The following is a 12755-nucleotide window of genomic DNA, read 5'->3' as shown; positions in this document are numbered from 1 at the left end:
AACAGTCTCAGAGACCTCTGGGACAACATTAAACGCACCAACATTCAAATTATAGGGGTCCAAGAAAAAGAAAAAAAGAAAGGGACTGAGAGAATATTTGATGACATTATAGTTGAAGACTTCCCTAATATGGGGAAGGAAATAGTTAATCAAGTTCAGGAAGTGCAGAGAGTCCCATACAGGATAAATCCAAGGAGAAACACACTAAGACATATATTAATCAAACTGTCAAAAATTAAATACAAAGAAAACACATTAAAAGCAGCAAGGGAAAAAAACAAATAACATACAGCCGAATCCCCAAAAGGTTAACAGCTGATCTTTCAGCAGAAACTCTGAAAGCCAGAAGGGAGGGGGAGGACATATTTAAAGTGATGAAAGGGAAAAGCCTACAACTAAGATTACTCTATGCAGCCAGGATCTCATTCAGATTTGATGGAGAAATTAAAACCTTTACAGACAAGCAAAAGCTATGAGAATTCAGCACCACCAAATCAGCTTTACAACAAATGCTAAAGGAACTTCTCTAGGCAGGAAACAAAAGGGAAGGAAAAGACCTACAATAACAAACCCCCAAAATTAAGAAAATGGTAATAGGAACATACATATTGATAATTACCTTAAATATAAATGGATTAAATGCTCCAACCAAAAGACACAGACTGGTAAAATGGATACAAACACAAGACCCATATATATACTGTCTACAAGAGACCCACTTCAGACCTAGGGACACATACAGACTGAAAGTGAGGGGATGGAAAAAGATATTCCATGCAAATGGAAATCAAAAGAAAGCTGGAGTAGCAATTCTCATATCAGACAAATTAGACTTTAAAATAAAGAATATTAGAAGAGACAAAGAAGGACACTACATAATGATCAAGGGATCAATCCAAGAAGAAGATATAACAATTATAAATATTTAGGCACCCAACATAGGAGCACCTCAGTACATAAGGCAAATACTGACAGCCATAAAAGGGGAAATTGACAGTGACACAATCATAGTAGGGGACTTTAACACCCGCTTTCACCAATGGACAGATCAACAAAAATGAAAATAAATAAGGAAGCACAAGCTTTAAATGATACATTAAACAAGATGGACCTAATTGATATTTATAGGACATTCCATCCAAAAACAACAGAATACACTTTCTTCTCAAGTGCTCATGGAACATTCTGCAGGATAGATCATATCTTGGTCACAAATCAAGCCTTGGTAAATTTAAGAAAATTAAAATCATGTCAAGTGTCTTTTCCGACTACAACGCTATGAGACTATATATTAATTACAGGAAAAAAACTGTAAAAAATACAAACACATGGGCTTCCCTGGTGGTGCAGTGGTTGAGAGTCCGCCTGCCGATGCAGGGAACACGGGTTCACGCCCCGGTCCGGGAAGATCCCACATGCCGCGGGGCGGCTGGGCCCGTGAGCCATGGCCCCTGAGCCTGCGCGTCCGGAGCCTGTGCTCCGCAACGGGAGAGGCCACAGCAGTGAGAGGCCCGCGTACCGGAAAAAAAAAAAGAACGGCAGCCAACTTGTGTTGGCCGCAGCCGCTTCCTCTTTAGAGATGGAGAGCAACCTCCACACTCCTTTAGGGCTTGCTTTCAGTTTCTTACATCCTAGACTATTTTGGGTAAGTTGCCAGAGTTACTTCCTAAAGAAAAAAACTCTATCATGCTGTGGAAAACCTCCCTTCCAACTGCTTATGCACTAAGTCTGAAGTCATTCTTGAGTGTGGCTCACAAAGGCTTCCCGGTCTTTCCAGGGAGCTCCTCCAACTGCACCTCCCAGCCTGTCCTGAGCCCTACTCTTAATGACTCCACCCAACTCCTCCTAGTTTTCCCAGGTCTGGCCCCGCCCACGCTCCACCTGTGCCTGCCCTGCCTCCACCTCTTCCCCCCGGAAGCAGTAAGTGGCAGGTCTGATTTGAGTTCAACTTGCTTGGTCAGTTTGCTCATCTGTCCCGTAAAATGAGAGATAATATTCATAACTCTGCACCATGATTTTGGTGTTAGTATGGCGAGTGGAAAGAACTGAGATAAACGTGAATTCACGTCCTGCATTAAGCACTTAGGAGCCTGTGATCTTGGCGAATTCCCAAGTCTCTTTGAGACTGAGTCCCTCCTCTGGTGAGGGGAGGAACCATCGCCCTTCATGGTTCATGGGAGGATTTAATTAGACAACACTTTCAAGTGTTATCATTTAATCAGAACGTCAATACAGTAACTGACTCACAACTGTAGCAATAAGATAGCATAAATAATTCATGTTAATCATCAGACCATGGCAACTTTGGCCTAGCACATTTCTTGTATCTAATCACATTATCAGTCATATTAAAAATTTGCAACAATTTCCCCAGGATGAATTTAAAAGTAGTTTAGCTTCCTGGGAGCTCTTTGGAGACGTGTGTTTGTGATGGTGCAGCTTCTAGGTCGGATGGGAGCATCATGACAGACTACTCTTTGTTCCTCTTATTTATCACAAACTCTGTTGTTTAAGACATTCCATCAGAAAGGATTTGTGGAAGAAAGTTAATAGATAAACAATTTTTCACAATTTGAATGACATTTCTATATTTTGGTGTTTTCGTCTATAGTATTGTAATTAATGTAGGTTAGATCAACAGGAGAAGAAAGCACTAGGTGAAATGCAGGGAAAAGAGATTGAAAACAAAAATCACACAAAAGGTAGGTGTAAGTGAAATAAGAGGAACCAGTCTGGGCAACAGAATGGAAAGTGGGAGGAAATAGCACAGAAGGAGCATAGGATTTTGAGTCAGAATCCGAATAGGGTGGGCACTTTTTTGGGTGATTAAAAAAAAACTACCGAACAAAGATACCCCTCTGATAAAGTGAATAACCATACTTACTACCATTATGAAAGTTTTGCAAATTCTGATTTTTCCTTAGAAATTTCTTAAAAGTGGGAGTAAACATGTTCTTCATTAGTGTCCACGTAACACGGTTGGAAATACAGCTAGATATTTCATATTATATATCTTGCGTATTCTCAAAGAGTTCATATTTTACTAATGTATGTCGTCGTAATTATTGTGTCAAACATCTGCGGCTTTGCGTTTATAATTCCTACTTGTCAAATGCTCCATGCTTTTAGGATGTATCCAAATATACTTCCTTCTTGGTTATTCCTTTATTTTTTTTAACCCCTCCCCACTCATAGGAGGCCGGTGGACTGTACTTGATTGCTCAGGGAGTGTAGCTCAGAAGAACCTTTGTAGAAGAGTCAGCTGCCAAAAATAGCCAATGACAAAAGCCAGATGCTTGAGAGAGAATAGTTTTGAAACTTGGTATGCTTTTTTGAATTTGAGCATCTTGGCTTGACTATCAACACCAAATACTGAAGGACACAGAGCATTGAGCCTTTCCACAGCCTGTAGGGAAGGTCAAGCTTGCTTCCCTGAACTTGGTGATGGCTGTGTGTGACAACCTCCTGTCCCCTTGGAATTTAGAGCTCCTTAGGGGAAGGAGGAGGTAGGGGTCATTAGAGAGTGGGGCTGCCCAAGCAGAGGTGGTTAGAGTCTTAGATTCTAACGCGCAGCCCAAGGAAAGGGCATGACTCTGGCAGAAGCCACGTGCTCTGCATGGCACCAGGGCCCGATGGCTGTGGGTCTGAGTCACCCCATGTCTCCCTTGCTTCCCGACACAGGAGGAAGGACCCTTGAGGTTTCCTAGGCTCTCCTGAGAAGGCTGGCTAGGAGCAGACAGTCCATGTGAAGCGGCCTCTTGCTTGGGTGGGAAACATGGGTTATCTGGCCGAGTTACATCTCACGAGAAGCTGGCAAAGTTACGTAGATAATTCATCTCTCTACCTGCCCCCTCACGTGGATGTTTCCAAAGCTGCCCTCGAACCTAAAAGCTTTTGGGCAGAATTGGAAAAGGGTGGAGCAGGTAGACAATTCTTAAGTGATTAAGACTGTATTTTTTAAAAAAGTGCCTGATTTTTAAACCAAGCTATTTCGAATTAGCAAGTTTATTGTCCTGCTATTTTATGCAGGAGTCACGAGCTCTGAGTTGAGTCACAGCAACATAAAATTTCATTTTCTGCACATCTGACTGTTGAATTAAGTAAACAAGGAGCCCCTTACATGGAGTTGGCCCTCAAGCCATGGCAGCAGAGGTAAGCAAACCAAAACCTAAGCCCATAAAGCCCTCAAGGTCATGAAACCAAGGAGCTGGGACAACCGATCAGAAACAGCTGACTAACCGCTAAGCAGTAGCCAAGCGACAATCTCCTCACTTGGCCTCTGCAACTTTCTCTGTATGTCTCCCACTTCCCTTTCCAGTTTGCTGCTGTTCAATTCAAATCCAGTTTGCTCACATAAACTATTAAAATTTTTAATTTGCCTCAGTTGATCTCTTAACATGAGATTTGTGGCCTAAAAGTATGGAAATTTGATATTATATACGATATCTGGTTTGGGTATACTTAATACTAATGATGGAACAAAACTGTTGGAGTGTGTGTGTGTGTAATAGTTTATGACATTCCCCACCACCCTCAAACTTCATGACAGAGAATGCTGGCATTGCCTTTTGACCTTCCTCTGTGAACTCCTCCTCTACCGTAGGTGTTCTGAGGGAAAAAAAGGCAAAGAATGTTTTCTCCTGAAAAATGAGTCAGAATAGAAAGGAAACTTTGTGCCCAAGAACAGCAGAGGAGTGTAGCGGGAGTGGAGGCTGAGTGATGGGGAAATGAGAGGAAGATGGGGGTCCAGGCGGCCTTGGATTGGACAGAAATCGGGGTATAAAGAGGCAAAGGCTCCTGAGCATGGAAGACAGATGGACGAGAAGGGAGACCATGGGATTTGATAAGACTCCTTTTAGGAGATCATGTGTAAGGGGCTTTCTTTAACTCCTTTCAGAGGAGTTAAGGAGGAGTTGTTCTAGATGAGTGTCTTTACCTACGAGCCCACTCCAGGCCCGTACCACATATAACGGCTTTAAAGGGTTACACTAACGTCATCGCCAACACATACACCTTGTCTTGTTCCTTCCCCTGTCTACATCACGGCCAGCTGGGTGGTTTCATCTCTGAGGGTTCGCTTTCTGTCTGCAAACACGAATTTTATTCCATACCACGTGGCATCATTCTTTCTTTTTTTTTTTTTTTTCTCCTGGACCCCTGCATGGCAATCTCAGTCTCATCCCAGCAGCACACGCCCAAGGCCTCTTTCACTTTAGCGGGACACCCCAGGGGCCCCATTCATTCATCGGCATGGCATGTGATGAAAACGCTCTACTTTAAAGACAAGATAGTTGTCTGGGGAGCAGCATGGGAGCGAGGGATGCAGAGTGGAAACATCCACGGGCTCTGAATTTACTCTGACAATTTGAAAAGCCCCTTTCCTTAAACTTGGACCTGAGTGCAAGCATGGACTTGGGAAGGTGTCAGCAGGACCCTTCTCTCCTCTGCCCAGTCTGTCCTTGGTTAAGATAATGTTTATCTGCCAGGCAGGGTGTGTGAAACATGATGACACAAGGTCAGTGTATTGCGAAATCTTAATTTTTGAGGCTAGGATTTTGGTGGGTAATAAATGTAATAATCCCGGGTTCAATAACCCCAGTCTAGGTTCTTTCTATTTAAAGGTGATGTTTTACCCTTCTGATTTTTCTTGCCTATCCTGTCCGTCCTGTCCTACATATGAAACTGGAGACCCACTTTTAAAAGTGAGTAAAGGATAGTAAAGCTGAAAAGAAAAGGGAGCACAGGTATCTGGCCTCAATTTCTTCCTACATGAAAAGTGAGGGTGTTGTACGCTGTGAGCTTCACATTTCCTTTGAACTCAGAAACGTCTAATTTTATAAAACTTAAATTTAAAAAGAACTTGACAGACATAAGAGGAAACTGTTTCATCAAGTTGCGATTCACTGAGGACTCAGACTGCTAGAGACGGAAAAAGAGACTTCATATAATGTTTCTTTAAATGAATTAGGTAAGAATCAAGAGAAAAGACTGTTAGGGGAAAATAGTGCAGCGAAATGGTTTCTCAGTGGATTCGAGCACGTAGTTGTGTGACCTTCAAGCAGACACTCAACCCTCTACCAAAAAACAAAAAGGATAATTTAAAATCTCAACTGCCTTCTAAAAGGAGTGAACCTTACTATTAGAGAATGTATCAGATTATCTGCTGTCCCTTTTCGTAGTAAATCATGTGGGCACCTTGACTAAAGGCCTGGATTTTGGGTTTAGAGACAGGGGCTAAGGAGAGAGGTCTGTGTTGTTCTTCACTATAGAATGAGAACTTGAGCTCCTGGGGCAATGTGGGTAGGGGGCAGGTTGAGGAGGAAGGATAGGGAGGGAGAGGGGGACAGAAGAGCTGGCAGAGTGACCAGAGGTGACCAGAATCCAGGGCTCCGTGTGGCCTGGAACAGCCAGTGAAAAAGCCAAGGGTCCCCCTCCCCCAAAATAATCTTCACATTTTTGGGGAGCGCTGAATATTTTAAAAAGACATATTCATTATTATAGAAGGCGTAAGAAGTAAGGTGGCTCTAGTTAATTCAGGTAATGTTGAAATAATTATAAGACAAATCTATTTAACAGAAAATCAAATCTCCAAATTATTATATAAACTACAACTATTTTACAGGAAAATGTCAATTCCTAACACAGATAACCAGAGATCCCACTTAATACTGTCCTTTTTTTCCGCTCAACATTTGCCTTTGCTGTGATAGAGAATAAAAACTGAATTTGAAATACTCACAACTCGCCCCTGTTTGTTTCCAAAGAAGGAAACAGCTTTTGGTTTCAGTGACGGAGCCTAGTTATTCCGACCAGGGTGATGGGTGGGGATGCAGAGCTGAGAAGAGGAGAGAGTGTTGGACCACTGCGCGTGAGCCAGGAAATAGGGCTGCTGCGACTGTGGACACAACGAGGGGGGAAGATATCCAGGGGGCGGGAGAAGTGAGCTGTGATGAGAATGAAGTCACTATGTACTGGTACTTCCTGTGGGTAAAGCTCTGTGCCATGGGCTGTAAGCAAAAGTGCTTTCCAAGCAAAATCCTGGAACCAGTACAGGTTGAGTCTAATTTTCTATTCATTCGCATTAGTTACACATCTATCCTCATTCATCAATCCCCGGTGCACGATGAGAAGTGTATGTAAAGCAGATGGTACCGGCCCATAGGAGGACATGCATGAATATGGAACATGGATTTCTCAAGCTTCCCTGGGGTGAGGACAGCCTGCTCTAGTGGAAACTTTAAGTGTGGATTTACCAGTTCTGTGACCTTGGGCTCGTCAATATTTCTCTATTGCTTAATCTCCAAAATGGAAAAATATCTAACGTGCTTCATTAAAGACCAGTGGGCTAGATGAGGGGATCTGTTCAGGTCCGTTTTAATTCTAAGATACTGTAGCTTTAGAAAGCATTAGCACTGAACCATGTTTTACTAGCGTAGGCCATTCAAGGACACAGACTTGGATTGAAAACTCTTTTGCAACACTTACTAAGAGGTGATGCCAGGCTTGTGACTTAATATTTCTCATTTTCTGTTTCCTATTTTGTAAAGTGAGAATATCCCTGAAGGTTGTTACAGGGATAAAGTCAGATCATGTTTGTAAAGCATTTAGCACAGTTTGTGGTCCATGGAAAGCTCTCGATAAATGGGAGATATAATGACCACCACATCCATAACCACAGTCCTAGAACTTGACACTAAAGTGATACAAATGTGTACAGTTTGTTTGTTGGGAGATTTTTTTTTTTTTTTTTTTTTTTTGCGGTACGCGGGCGTCCCACTGCCGTGGCCTCTCCCGCCGCGGAGCACAGGCTCCGGATGCGCAGGCCCAGCGGCCATGGCCCAGGGGCACAGCCGCTCCGCGGCATGTCGGATCCCCCCCGGACCGGGGCTCGAACACGCGTCCTCCGCATCGGCAGGCAGACTTCCAACCGCTGCGCCACCAGGGAAGCCCCGTTGGGAGATTTTTGATTACTGTTTCAATCCCCTTACTAGTAACTGGTCTGTGCAGATTTTGTTCATTAATGTATGAATGCATAAAGAAGATGGGGTATACATCCACAATGGCTACTACTCAGCCGTAAAAAGAGAATGCAGTCCTGCCATGGGTTACATTTACAGCATGGATGGATGTGGAGGGCATCACACTGAGTGAAGTAAGGCAGATGGAGAAAGTCAGATACTGTATGGTTTCGTTCATATGTGGAATTGAAAAAAACAAAACAAACAAATGAAGTAAAACAAAAACAAACTCATAGATACAGAGATTAGATGAGTGGTTGCCAGAGGAAAGGGGGTTGGGGGCGGGTGGGTGAAATGGGTGAAGGGCGTCAGCTGTATGGTGATGGATGGTAACTAGATGTGGGGTGGTGACCACTCTGTAGTGTATACAGATGTTGAATTATAATGTTGTACACCTAAAAATTATATAATAAAAAATGCTTATTTTTTCAGACAAAAAATAAGCCTAACTAGAATACCCAACTCCAGGCATTTCAGTTTAATAGGTTTGTCCTAATGTGTGAAATTAAGCTTGCAAAACGATTTAGTTCACAAATGTAATAATTTGTTTATCTTATACAGATGATGGTGCTGCATTTGCACAGACTTGTTAATTTTCTGTTTGAAACGTAAAGATGTGATTCCAAATTCATAGTAAGAACAATATAAAATTGTTAGCAACCTTAAAAAATGTCAGGTGAACTGTTATATACTCTGTAGTCTGCATATTGGAAAGTTTTTTCTTCCATCTTTTGGAGGTGGGTAAATATGCCAGTATTCTCCTGTTTCATGTACTAAAGGTCTGGTTTTTGTGTACTGATGGTTAGTTCAGGAAAGGCTCTTCCTGTCTTCTTCCTCGTGGTTAGAGAAGACAGTTGCTATAAGATATGCCAGTACCGGGACCCAAGGCAAAGACCAGGTGGTCTTGTAAGTAGCCACTTGGAATACAAAAGTGAGGACCTACCCAGATGGGTTGGGCCTTGGCAAAATACTAAAATACATCAAGTTCATATCTGGGCCCTTCTATGTCCTATTTCCTTACTTATTACCTGCCTAAACAAAGTGTTAAGTAAAATGATTGTTTTTTGCTTGATGATACCATTTAAGTAATGAGTAAAGCGTGTGCTGATAAAGACTTAGGATACAATTCTTCCAGGGAATTGTTCTATAACTTTTAATTTTGCGCTAGTTTAGGCCCACAAGAAGTGGAAGAAGTAGTACAAGAGGTCCCATGTACCCTTCACCCAGCTTTCCCTAATGGAACCATCTTATCTAACCGGAGTACATTATCAAAACTCAGAAATTAACATTGGCACAATACAGCTAATTAGACAACAGATGGAGGAATTTTTTAAGAATAAGAAATTCTCAAAGCTGAAAGGAAATCTTTTCTGAATCTTAATGTCACCCCTCTCTGTGCACCCCTAGGCTTTTGCCCTTGTCTCACAGTTTGGTGACCCTAGATAACTTTCCCTCTCCTCCACTCTAACCCTTCAGAGCGGGGACCATGCTGTAGACACCCTTTAGTCTTATTGCTTATTAAAGTAACTGGCATTCGATAAATATTTTTGGTTAAAAGGCTGACTGATAATTGCTTAGGTCTATAAAGGGCTTTCCGTTTTCAAAGCCCTGTGGTATACATGATCGCTACTGAGAATGTTCACGGTCTGGGAGAGAGTGTAGACTACGAAAGCATTCAAATCGTGGCATTTATTAGCTTGAGTCTTGTGACAAGGTACTGAATGTCCTTGGTCTTTCCTTCCTCATGTGCTTAATTGTATCTACATAATAGAGTTGTTCTGAAGATCCAAGGAGGTCACTTAATGTAATAAAGAACCGGACACAAGGGCTCTGGGAGGTAGATAGGGTAAAAGACTTTATTGCCATTTTACAAACTAAGGCTCAGAGGGTAAGTCATTGTGGAAAAGTATAGAGCTAGTACAGGGCAGTGCTGTCAAGCCCCTTCAGTCTTCCATGATAGCACACTGTCCTTTCAAGGCAACAGGAGAGTGGGTTAACAAACAAACCACTAACAACAACCATGGAGTTAGTTACGGAGATTTAAGACGTTGTCATTATGTGGTTGACTTCTTCTGCTATATGCCCAGGAAATCCTCTCACTGGTGGGGCTTGATGATGGGATAAACTAACTGGTGAGTCATGGGTGTGGGCTGCTGGGTTGGGGGCCCCCGTCAAATGCCTCTCCAGCCCACCCACCCTGTTGACAGCATGTAGCCAGGACTCTTGCTTGCCCAATTCTGCTTCTGGAAGGCATGGAGGGAGGAGGTTGACAATGCATTATCAAAATTTTTAAAAGGTCCAAAGATAAATTTAAAATGTTGGAGGGTTTGAGGATTATCATCTTCATCACTATTACCTATTTTCTGCTCATGAAGATAATTTTTTATTGACAAAAGAGAACATAGAACTTTTTTACTAAACAGAACATTTTTACCAAATGACTGGTTAACACATTAGCCAAATTGCTTCTCTACCTGCCCTGAATACCTTTTCCATTCCCTTGAATCCCTCATCCTAGAATGCCTATTTGGAAGTATTCCTTTGGCTTATTCAATCTGCTTATTTTATTGAAATGGGAGAGGAGATAGAAAAATATGTTATGGATTTATGAGGGTGTTGGCTGCAAAAGTCAAAACACTTGGATTATATTAGAAACATGCAGTTTTTGGTGATGCTGTGCACTTTGACTTTTCATCCTCTAGTTAAAAAATGGGAATGTCAGCAATAAGATCAGAGACGGAGAAAGCTAGGAACTAGAATGTTTCCAAAGGATTTGGAGTCATTTCCTTGGTTACATGCAACCCCACATCTTCGACTGACAAAGTGAGGTGTACTAAGAGGTCAGGAAGACTGGAGATAAAGGAAAAAAATCACTTTGGTGCAGTGCATGCCATCAGCATTGAGAGAGTTAGGACTGAAATTTACTTTGAGGTATTCTTCAATAGAATGTTTTAGTGTAAATAAACTTCTGCAGACTTTTAAGAGACTGAGAAATGGAAGCATGCCTATGAATTCTAAATTTGTTACAGCTTAATAATTCCCAGCATCACAAGGTATGAAAGGGACCCAGAAAGTTTTCTTTCTTGATTTGCTTTGACTTTCCTCATCATGTATTACCTAAGAAACATTTTATTTCTATTTATCTAATAAACTTTCAGTAAGGTTTAATGAAGAACAAACTCTTTCCTTTGATTAAAAAGCAGATTTTCTGAAAATAAAACATGTATACGGAGAGGAAGCAAAAACTGTCATGATAGCCAAAGTAAAATGTCCATTTGGGCTCCTCATGTGTCTGTGGTTTTCATCGCTTTCTGCTTTCCCTGGTTTTTCTTTCAAGGAATAGTGAGAAACCGTGCTAAAAATAAAAAAAGGAGTTTTCTGAATGCATCTTTCCCTAAGGAGGCGTACCTACGATACAAATCACAAAGGGCTAGGATAATGAAGCGTTATAAACACACAGGAGCCGGGAGCAAATGTACAGACCTCCCCAGGATGTGCCAATGGGCACATTCCTTGAACACAATCTCTTTAAGGACCACTCCTCTTGAAATATACCATGACTTATAAAACAATTGTTAATATCAAACCAATTGGTTGTTACGAAGCATAGGTTTACATGGCATGTTAGTATTCTGGTTTTTCCTATAAATACCAGAAATGTATTCAGAGGAATCATTCTGAAGTGAGATAACAGTTTTATCAGAAAAGGCAGTTGCACCTTAAAAACATTCATGTCAGTAATAAACATTCGTACTTTTGATTATTTCATAAAATCCTAAGGTAGACAAAATTAAATGCTGAGCGTACTTACAGTATTTTCCAAAAATCAAGATGTAGAGGAAGACAGGACCGGATGTCATTTCCTTCCCTCAGAGAAACTGATTAATGAAAGTGAATACAATTTGATCCCGGCTTCTGAGTCGCATCAGCTCACGGTGGTTGTGTGCTATTTCTGTCTGCAATCTTAGCGTCTACAAAGCAGCTGCTCCCCCCTCCTCTCCCCTTGACTCTCTCTCTCTCTTTCCATTCCCTCTTTTTTCTTTCTTCCCCTCTCAGAATCTCTCCTCCCCACCCGCCTTCTCCAAAGTCTTAATATCCTTCTTTACACACACACACACACGCACACACGCACGCACACACGCACGCACACACACACGCACGCACGCACACACATGCACAGACAAAGCTGAGCAGGGATGACAAGTTTCAGACAGAGAACACACAGGCTCTTCTTGTTGACTCCAAGCATCATGCTTGCATGCCCTGTGACAGTCTACAAAGGAGGGTGTGTATGAACTCTGACAAATGTCTGAACTGATCAAAGTCATGCAGAGAGACAGACATCGAGCTTGGAGATACATCAGAAGCCCAAAGTGTTTTTTCCCCTACGATGGGGGACTGGGAAATGGACAGAACTCCACAGGGCAAAAATGCCTTTGTGGAATTAGCTATAAGGCAAGAATTAAAGAGTAACTTCCAGCAATCTTTTATGAGCTGTCTGAGTTTAGGCATTTGAAGGATAGGATGTTGTTCAAAGAACAATCTAAAGGGATGACGAAACAATCTTAAATTTTCTCAGACTTGTGAGTTTTACCACGGTGGAGACCACGCTGGGTCATTGGCTGTGGAGTCACACCTTCCTGGGTTTGAGTCACAGTCTGCTTCTTGAGAGTTGTGGAGTTGCTAATTCTTGGCCGAGCCTTGCCTCTCGGGAGGAAAACATCTCTCCAGCCAGGT

At 42.0% G+C, this 12755-nt stretch overlaps 1 protein-coding gene across 1 annotated transcript in view; it reads right to left on the bottom strand.

The window, feature by feature from the left end:
- Positions 1 to 12100, bottom strand: part of RXFP1 (relaxin family peptide receptor 1) — a 96648-nt gene extending 84548 nt beyond the window's left edge. The window contains exon 1 of the mRNA XM_033421554.2: positions 11830 to 12100. Coding sequence (XP_033277445.2) covers positions 11830 to 11878 — 49 coding nt within the window. The 5' untranslated portion in view covers positions 11879 to 12100. The remainder of the gene's footprint in view (positions 1 to 11829) is intronic.
- Positions 12101 to 12755: the final 655 nt, after the last annotated feature.

The sequence above is a fragment of the Orcinus orca genome, chromosome 4, assembly GCF_937001465.1.
Source record: "Orcinus orca chromosome 4, mOrcOrc1.1, whole genome shotgun sequence".
In the NCBI taxonomy this organism is placed as follows: Eukaryota; Metazoa; Chordata; class Mammalia; order Artiodactyla; family Delphinidae; genus Orcinus; species Orcinus orca.
The sequence above is the reverse complement of the archived record's forward strand: the minus strand, read 5'-3'. Positions and strand labels throughout refer to the sequence as shown.